This window comes from Oryza brachyantha, chromosome 3 (assembly GCF_000231095.2).
Source record: "Oryza brachyantha chromosome 3, ObraRS2, whole genome shotgun sequence".
Classification (NCBI taxonomy): Eukaryota; Viridiplantae; Streptophyta; class Magnoliopsida; order Poales; family Poaceae; genus Oryza; species Oryza brachyantha.
Window position 1 is genome coordinate 14,587,104 of NC_023165.2, and position 9,781 is coordinate 14,596,884.

At 41.5% G+C, this 9,781-nt stretch overlaps 1 protein-coding gene across 3 annotated transcripts; it reads left to right on the forward strand.

Annotated features, from left to right (window-relative positions):
* Positions 1-999: 999 nt before the first annotated feature.
* LOC102699482 (nuclear transport factor 2-like) lies at positions 1,000-5,186 on the forward strand. Of its 3 annotated transcripts, none has more exons than XM_006650138.2 (10): positions 1,000-1,185; positions 2,279-2,328; positions 2,411-2,548; positions 2,625-2,922; positions 3,006-3,235; positions 3,366-3,537; positions 3,622-3,743; positions 3,812-3,877; positions 4,090-4,153; positions 4,593-5,186. In XM_006650138.2, the coding sequence occupies exons 2-10, from the start codon at positions 2,281-2,283 to the stop codon at positions 4,919-4,921; spliced, it is 1,467 nt and encodes a 488-aa protein (XP_006650201.1). In that variant the 5' UTR covers positions 1,000-1,185; positions 2,279-2,280; the 3' UTR covers positions 4,922-5,186. The 3 variants fall into 3 exon arrangements, with proteins under 3 accessions (XP_006650201.1, XP_040378611.1, XP_040378610.1); XM_040522677.1 differs by having other exon boundaries at positions 3,372-3,537; XM_040522676.1 differs by having other exon boundaries at positions 1,000-1,180.
* Positions 5,187-9,781: the final 4,595 nt, after the last annotated feature.

A 9,781-nucleotide genomic window follows, 5' to 3' on the forward strand; every position in this document is an offset into this window, starting at 1 on the left:
GTCTGCCCACCTCCGCCGACGTCGCGGTATGTGCTGCTACACCGCACTCACGCCGCAGCGTGTCGCACGCCTCCACCGCCTTCGCGCTCAGATGCGCCTCACGTACCAGTGCGCAGCTGGTACCAGATGATACCATTGGAGTTGGTATCATAGTGTCACGCGACAAGGGTAGCTCAAAAAAATGTAGGTATCACATTGTACCAAGTGGTACCAAGCGGTACCATATAGTTCTAAGTGATATCATATGATGTCAACATGTATCAATAGGTATCAATAGGTATCGTTTGATTCCTATATGGAAACGTGAATGATATCGATTAGTACCAACATGTGTCAAATGATACCAACAGATGCTAGAAGGTATCAATCCACAAGGTCTTCAGTGGTATCACATAGTATCAAAAGGTATCAACATGTATCACTAGATAGTATCAATATGTATCATATGTTAATAAGTGGTATCACATAATACCATTTAGTCATTTAGTATCAACATGTATCATATTGGGATACTGAGCTCTTCATCATTACGGATCGCCAGCAGCACGCGCTGGGGAATGATTCGGTTCTTCTTGTTGTCGCGCGCTACGTTCCTGGTGAGCTCGAGCACCTGGAGGAAGGAATAGAAGAGAAGGGGCAGACAATCCAAATCAGGCCAGGGTACTCTGCGGCGAGCGCGTGGGCCGAACCTCGGCGGCGAGGTACTCGAGGACGTCGGCGAGGTAGACGGGTGTGGCGTGGAGGTACGCAGCAAGTTAGACATCGTGGAGGCGCGCGGCGTAGAGAAGACATACTGCACGGAAGAGATACGAGCAAAACATTAACTGTCTCGTTCATACGACATATCGTACGGTAGCTTTTCCGGTAATATTTTACCGTCGTTGGGTAAAAGAAAATGATAGGTGGGAAAAGTCGGAAACAGATTAGCACTTCCGGTATACTAAACCCCCTTTTTAAACCTCCGCACCCCCACCCACGCTCGCTTTGCTCGGCCGTTCCTGTTCCGTCTCGCAAAATAATTCTGCGATTCGCGTAGAACATCCACCGCCCCCAAATCTCTCTAGGGTTTCCTCCCGTCCTCGCTCCCTTCTCGGCGGCGTCGTCTCGCGGCGGCGCCGGCGCCGGAGGCTTCCTGCTCCCCCCCGCTCGCTTCCCTCGTCGTCCTCCGCCCCGCGCGCCTGTAAGGTTTGGATTGGATCCATCCTATCCCTGTGGTCTCTCTCTTGTTTGCGCGTGTCGATCTCCATGCGGGTGGGTGGGGGAGCTTGATCCGCCTTTCCCCCGTCCCCCGCGGGTGCGGGGCGTGGAGTCGCCGCCGCCCGCCGCCTTTTACTGTGTGGCCTCTTCACCGTCGCAAATGGGATGCGTTATTCGTGGCGGTGGCGCTGCTTTATGCCGTGCATGGAGGCTTAGGGTTATAGCACGCGGGATAGTGCCTTTGGTTTCTGTTTTGGCCGCGTCGTAGATCAGCGATTACTATGAAGTCGCTGTTTTTGTACTTCAGCGATTTAGTTTGGACGTTTTGGGTGGGAAAATTGTCTGCTTTTAGTGTTAAAAGCAACCTGAGCGAGCCTATGATTGGATAGATTTTGAGTATTGACTCCACAGGACAACATGATTAGGGGTTGGTTTTGGACTTCAAGTCGGAGGAGTGGGGCAATGTTTTGAGTGTTGAGCCAGATTGTTTGTCTTGATTAGTTCCTACTGATATGTTCTAGCTTTTTTAAATTGAGCAGTCAATGTTGCAGCTGTGCCCTTTGTGTCTGATGAGACCTTTACCTTTAGTTAAAATATATTTTGGTAGTTTACTTCTTCCAATTGTGCAATTGAGGGTTTCCTAGGTCATTGTAGTCTTAATCATGCAAAGGTTTCACAAGCATTCGTTGATTGAGTTTTTGTATGCTTGATTTTGGTAAACTTGCATTACTCTGGTTCTGGTATTCATTAGGAGTAGGCTATTGTTGAAGATAAATGGGTCTATCTAGAGTACTATTGAACTATATTACAATTTGATTTCTGGAGATCGCATTCAATTTATTCCAATAGTTCAGCTGTGTTATATAGTACATTTATTACTAATGCATCTACTTATATACCATACATATTTTGTCCGCAATTCATTTTTGTACATTTTCGTTTTGATCTATGGTCTTGCCAGGTTTTGGGCAATCCTCTACTTATAACCATATAGCCATACATGCAGTTTCCATGTTAACTTGTGGATTCATCCAATTATTATTTCTGTTAAGATCAAGAACTAATGTATACTTTTCTTCAGCAATGGCAGTGCAAGCTGGAAACTCAGTTACTCCTATAAGCCCCCAAGTGGTAGGCATTTTATCTTGTCAGCTGTCTACTACTATTTGCTGAGGTTCTTGTGTTGAAGAAATGTAAGCTTTGTTCATTGCAGATTAGTGGGGCATTTGTTCAGCAATATTACCACATTCTACATGAGACACCAGATCAGGTCCACAGGTTCTATCAAGATGCAAGTATTGTTGGCCGGCCTAATTCTACTGGAGTAATGGAATATGTCTCCACAACTGCTGTAAGTTCCCTTATGTCATTCAATTGCTATAGTTGGTAACATTAGTACTTTTGCTAAGTTCTATGTTTTCGAGCAGGATATCAACAGAATGATCTTGTCTATGGACTTTAGCAACTACTTAACAGAGATAGAGACTGCAGATGCACAGTTATCTCACAAGGATGGTGTGCTCATTGTTGTTACTGGATCTTTGACATCTGAAGGCATATGCCGTAGATTTGCACAGTCATTCTTCCTTGCACCTCAAGAATCTGGTGGCTATGTTGTTCTCAATGATATATTTAGATTTATAGTGGAAAGGCCACCAGTTGCAATAAATCAAATTACTCAAGAAAATGAAAACAATCAGAATGCTGCCTCTCTTGCTGAAACTGGTACATTATTGACTATCTTCTCTTTCTAAGGAAAATCTCTTAGTCTTCAAATCCATGTACACTGACTTTTTCAACACTGTCAGATCCTAATCCAGCTGAAGACGGTATGGTCTCAGACCCAGTGGCAGTGGAGAATAATTTCGCAGATGGGGAAGTGACAAATTCCACTCTTGATGGCACTAGTGTCGAAAATAATGCTACTGTTGAATCACCTGAACAAATGAGCAAAGAGGAGGAACCCAGGAAGACCCCTGTTGCTGCTCCTACCCCTACATCTCAGAAGGATGTAACAAAGAAGTCCTATGCGTCAATTGTGAGTTCCCTATTCTCCCTTCTGCCATACTGCTTGTTTGAAGCATGATTCTGAATGATTGGCTAATATAATTGTGAATTTGTTGCTAAGCTCCTATTGATTACATACATTAACGATGGTTCCTTCATAGGTGAAGGTGATGAAGGAGGTGCCACTGACCCCAGTTGCGAAACCTAAGCCAGCTCCAAAACCTGTGATTAAGACTGCTGAAGCTTCAGAGAAACCTTCTGTTAAAAGTACTCAGACTGTTGAAATCACTCCAAATGATGATAACGTTGCTGAAAACAACACTTCTAATGATGGTTGGTTCTAGCATTAATTTAGTGGATCAGATTGTTAACACTACTAGTAGAATAGCATTACTAACACTTCTTTTTGAACTGTAGAGCAAGGTTACTCAGTTTTTGTCAAGAGTTTGCCTTACAATGTGACTGTCCAGATGGTTGAGGAAGAGTTTAAGAAATTTGGTGCTATCAAGCCAAGTGGAATCCAAGTTAGAAACAACAAGGTTAGCAATAATTGGCTTTGGTCCCTTAGGTATTTTATTTTTTCTGACTCTTTTACTACATTATGCAGATTGACCGATTCTGCTTTGGCTTTATCGAGTTTGAGTCACAGCAATCTATGAAGGCAGCAATTGAGGTTGTTTTTTTTTTCAGCCTGTTCCTTGATTTTTGCACATTAAACAGAACTGTGGTTAAAATTGATAATGTGTTGCCATTGATTGTTTTTAAAATTTTTGTTTTGGGTTTTGCCATGGAACAATTTTTTAATGATCTTAAAACAAAATTGCAGTATCAAGATTTGTATATTCTAGTGATTGTACTCACTGTATATGTATGGTTGTGATCTAGGCATCTCCAATTCTTATGGGTGGGAAAGAAGTATTTGTTGAGGAGAAAAGAACCACTACCCGAGGTAAGCAAAATCAACCTTCCTGATCAGATTGACAATAGATTGATAGTTTTTGCTCATTTAGTCATGTGTTTGTAGGTTTCAATACACTAAAAGAAACCATGATGCTGAACTATCAATGGCATTTCCTAGCTTTTGTTTTGAACTCTTGCATGTAGTTTCTAATGTTAATTTGTGCATCTTTTACAATTGTTAGCTTTCAGCAAAATTATATATACCACAGTGCCTTGTATTTTTGTGGCCACTGGCAGTATGATTTTGGATGTATTGATTGCTAATTATGTTCTCCCTTGTTATTAATTACTATGTGTCTGGCCATTATGTCTATCAAGCTGTTTTGAGTCCTTTTACACTGACATGCTTATGATAAGTATTTTTTTACATGAAACTTTCATTTCTTATCAAGAGATATATGGCTTAAGAGTGTATTTTTTTGCCTCAGTTGTGAATGGTGTTGTCATCACACGTGGTGATAATGGGAATGGTGGTGGAGGTGGTCGTTTCCAATCTGGAAGGGGAGCCTTCCGTGGTGATAATTTCAGAGGACGAGGTGGTGGCTATGCGAACAATGCTAACTACCACGGAGGTGATAACTTCAACAGGAGGAGTGACTTAAGAAATCGCACTGAGTTTTCAGGTCGTGGTCGAGGGCCACCACCTGGGAATGGCTATCAGCAGAACGGATTCCATCCGGCGCGGCCCTTCCAGAACGGAAATGGGAGGTTTACCCGTGTCAACAACTCTCCTAGGCAAACACCGGTTGCTGCATAGATGAGGGCATTTTCCAGGGGAAATTCACCAAAACTGGAATTTCCTGCAGAGCTTAAGAGTTTTAAGTAGAGCATTGTTTCTTAGACAAATTGGGATGGGCATGAAGATTCTTTTTCTCCTTGTAACTTCTGCTACAAGGTAGAGTTTTGGTGATTAATTGCTGTTGACTAACGTCCATTGGTTTGGTGGTGGTCCAAAATTGTATCATCTGCTGATCCGAATTCGGGGAAATGGAACATTCATCTTGACGTACGTGCAGAGATTTTATTTTATGCTATCTTTGTTTGTAAACGCATCTTCTGCTGCCTACTTCCTCAATCTGTCTGTTTCACCCATTATTTGCGAAAAGACACCTGCAAGAAGGATGTTCTATTATTATTTTTATAAAAGAAATAAGTTCCAACCTCACAATTTGATTCAATTTCCCAATCAAATGCGATGAACTTTGGCTGCCTTTTTTACCCAGGTTATTTGTAGTTTTTTTTTTCCTTTGGTTTTTACTGAACGCTCTAAACTATTATGGTGTATTTGTTTCAGCTTTACAATAGTTAATTTTATGGTCTACACTATTAAATAACTATAAAAAAAAGTACAAGCAAGCTTCCTATCTATATAAAAAAAACACAGCCTAAACTCTTTTCCCTCAGAAAGGAAATGCGAAAGGGAGTACTACTCCGTTTCAAAAAAAAAGATTTTTGGGTTTTTTTAGGTCGAGTGTTTGACTATCCATCTTATTTAAAAAATTTATTAAAAATTAATAGAAATATTAATCATAAATTTTTTTTAAATAAGACAGAGTAATTCGTTTATTTTGGGACGAAGGTGGCATAGCTGCTACAAGCCGCCCGAGCCGAGACTGTCGAGAATCGACGGTTGATGGGGACAAACCAACCTGCCGAGGAAATTTACCATCAAATTGCAGATGTGTGCTCCCCACAGCGCCGATCTCGCGGATCGCCAGCGAAAGAGACCTTTGCGGGTCGCGCGGCCCTGGGCTACTGGTCAGAACTGACCGGACGCCCGCCAACTTGCGCCTTCTCCTTTCTCTCTTTTTTTTGTGGGATTGAATTTGAGGTGACGTGACGCGCGACGGCGGCACTGGTAATCAGGGTGGGATGATGGAGACCAAACCATTTTTCATTTTTCCCGCGGCGAGCGAGTGCGGCGCGTGCTCGTGTCGTGTTATCGTGTGTGTCATCTCATCGCTTGGCTTGCACTACTTGTGAACGTGATCTCTGCTCGTTTTGGTCGTCGCTTTTGGGAGTGTGGATGGATAACATTCTCAAACGTATCCTCGCGAGGGATCACAAAAGAGGAGCGCAATATTGGCTACGGATTGCCAAACCTAGCTACTTTCAGCTATGTCACACGCTCACAATAATGGTCAAGCCATTCCAAGAGTTTATTTGGAACATTGGTGATTCATCATTCGTACCGTTTGGAACGTACGAATTAACAAAACACAAGAACAGAAAAAAAACATTACTACAATATATTGATAGGAGGTGGTGGTAGATTATTTTTCTTTTACATTTTAGCCATATTAAAAAACTCATTTTATAAATGAACTTCAAAAACAACGTAATGGATCTTTTTTCGAGCCAATAACCTTGGCGGCGAGGTCCAACATCTCGGCACTATAGTTATTGGTGCCGAGACGCTTGCCCCTAGTAGCCAAGACATGAAGAAGGCAACGCCAAAGACATTGACACAGAGCATCTATTTGTAAAAAATATAGAAAAATCATCTATGCGTAAGAAAAATATATTTACAAATAAATGGTTGGCGCCGAGGATCTATTTATGAATATTTTTTCTTAGTATAGACCTCTTTTCCAATTTCTTTTTGTAAATAGGTTCTCGACACCAATGTCTTTGTCGCTAACTTTCTTCATGCCAATGATTTAGATGTCACGAGGGGGCGAGGGCATCCATCCATCATCTTTGGTGTAGAGACGTTGGACCTCGGCACCAGTGAACATGACGCCGAACAAAAGGGTCTTTTTTTGAAGTTTTTCTAAGAGTCTATTTATGATAAAAGTTTTCCAAAAGAGATATAGTATAAAAATTCAAGGAGGTGATAGCAATGGTGTTTAGGGTGGTGGCGCAAGGCGGTGTAGTTTGTTAGAAATATAGATACATACGGTTAGGGATAAAAGAGTTTAATAGAAACTCTAGAGATAAAGATAAAATCGTAGAGAGATACGATAGAATATTTATCTTATGCTCCGAGTTTCTATCTCCTATGTACGCTATAAATAGACCCTTAAGGGCTAGTGCAATATAGAACAGATCATATGATTTATCTCCCATCTAATATTTTCCACATAGTTAAGCTAGTGGTGATTAAGTCACCGGTCAAGAAAGCGGTGATCCAAAGTTCCTGCATTTCAAATGTGCTATAACTTTCGTCCAAATCACCATAACGGAATTTTATATAATGTCGAAAGTTCCAATCCTTTCTTTCAAATGGCGAAAGAAAAATATAAGTTCTTATAAAATTACAATCCTATAAATTCCTATTTAAATATCTCGTTTCAAAAGTTAATTTCCACGATCAATTCCAAAACAAACTTTCCAAATACAAATTTATGTGCATATGATAAACCAGCAAACATACAAAATGTTTTAAGTAGGTGCATCTATATGGATAAGATTAAGAGCCCCTTTGAAACGCATGAGTGGAGAACAATCAAGAATAAGAGAAATGCATAATTTTGATAGGAATACAAGTGTAAAATAGATGATCCACAAAAAATACATGAACGATAGTTTGAATGAGCCGAGGAAAACATAGGAATCATAAAAGTTTTCATAAGATTGAACATCATACCAACTTCTCTTCAAAAATTTTCTAGTCTCAGGGGCTGTTTGTTTCCCCAGGAATTTTTTTAGTCCTGTCATATCGAATGTTTGGACACTAATTTTAATTTTTTTAGTCCCTGTCACATCGAATGTTTGGACACTAATTAGAAGTATTAAATATAGATTATTAATAAAATCCACCCCATACTCTGGACTATTTCGTGAGACGAATTATTGAGCCTAATTAGTCAATGATTAGCGAATATGATGCTACAGTAAATATTTACTAATCGTGACTTAATTAGGCTTAAAAAAATTTGTCTAATAAAATAGTCTTTATTTATGCAATTAGTTTTGTTATCAGTCTGTATTTAATACTCCTAATTAACGTCAAACATTCGATGTGACAAGGGACTTAAAAAGAAGTCCCTGAATCTAAAAAACCCCCTTAAGCTGTTCGTAGAGTTTTTTTTGAATTCTCATATACTTTTGCTTCAAAGGACCAAATAGGAAAAAAATATATAGGATTTAAATTTGATAAAATTTCATGGCCGCAGTATGGATATGGGTTATTCGGCGGAGGATCGTGAGTTGATCGATCCCTTGATGGCGCATTGGAGCTAGGGCTAAAAACGGAGCGAATACGGACGGATAATACACGTATTGTATTTGTTTTCATATTTTAGGTGGATATGGAAACGGATACGAATATCTCGGATACGGAAATAAATATGAATTATCTCGAATACGAATAAGGATCGGATGCAGTCAAACACGAATACGAAAACAAATATTTCTCGAAACATACAAACCACTCAAACCGTTCGTAGAGACAAATAGCACACACATATAGCTAACTTAATTGAGACAGCTGTTATTTTAGGTCTCATTATAGATTAAACAAGTTACATTTAGTTTCACGGGTAACAGATAAGTGACATAAGTCCACCATATAGCACACAATGAGTTCAACAAATACTGATAGTCCAATAGCACAAAACAATTCGTAGTAAATTGGTTGATGGGCCAGACCTAAAATTAAGTGGGCTGAACTGGTTTCAAGTGTTCACAGATATCCGCTCGTTACAATCTTCGGATATCCGTCAGAATATTCGTATCCGTCGGAAACTGTCATACCGTATTCGTATTTGTATCTGAAGAAAATTATCCGTATTCATATCCGTATCCAAATTATCCGAGAAATTTCGCTCCGAGCTGTCTCCGTATTTTTTTTTCTCTTTTTTTTCCCCGGAGCGGACATCCGCTCAGTTTTCGGCCCTAATTGGAGCTGTGCCGTGTGACCGTTGCGGCTAGGGTGAAGGGCCCCCTGTCAGCCAGCCGTGTCCATCTCCATCACACGTCACGTGGCCGGCCGACGCAGAGGCCGCACTTGAGGCAGGCACCATCCATCCATCGTGCGTCTGAGCTGTCGCCGTCCGAGCTGTCGCGGGCCCCAGCCCTGCAGCCGACTAGGCCCTGTCCAGCAACACACGTGGCGACGCCAGGAGGGCCAACTTGCGCGGCCACTTGCTGCTGTGGTAGAACTAGATGGCCGTCGCTTTGCGCATCACCGCGGCCGCGGCTTGGTGCAACTGGCCCGTCGCTGTCTGTCGCTGTGGTGCATGGTGGCGCAGCCGCCCGCCCAGCCGTGCGCAGAGGTGAGGTGACCACGGGCGCCGCGCCGCGCCAGATCGATCTGCTACTAGTAGCTCTGGCCCACTTCGAGGACCCGGCTCGGCTCATCTCTCCTGTAGTACTGCCACAAACAAGCCGGGAAATCTCTGTGTGCGCTAGGGAATGCTTTCGAACTGGTTTTGTCTCTCAGTGTGGGTTGGAGAGATTTCACGGAATTCTCACAGGAATTGAGCTACTTTACGTGAAAATCTTGTCGCATTCATGACTTCTAAAAAGGCCCTAAAGTTGCGTGAGGCTTTTTGATTGGTATTCTATTTCAGATTATAAGACTTTCTAATTAACTTGACCTAGATTTATCTATGTTTCAATATATATGTTTTGTATACGTGTCTAGATTTATTAGCACACGTATAAATCTAGA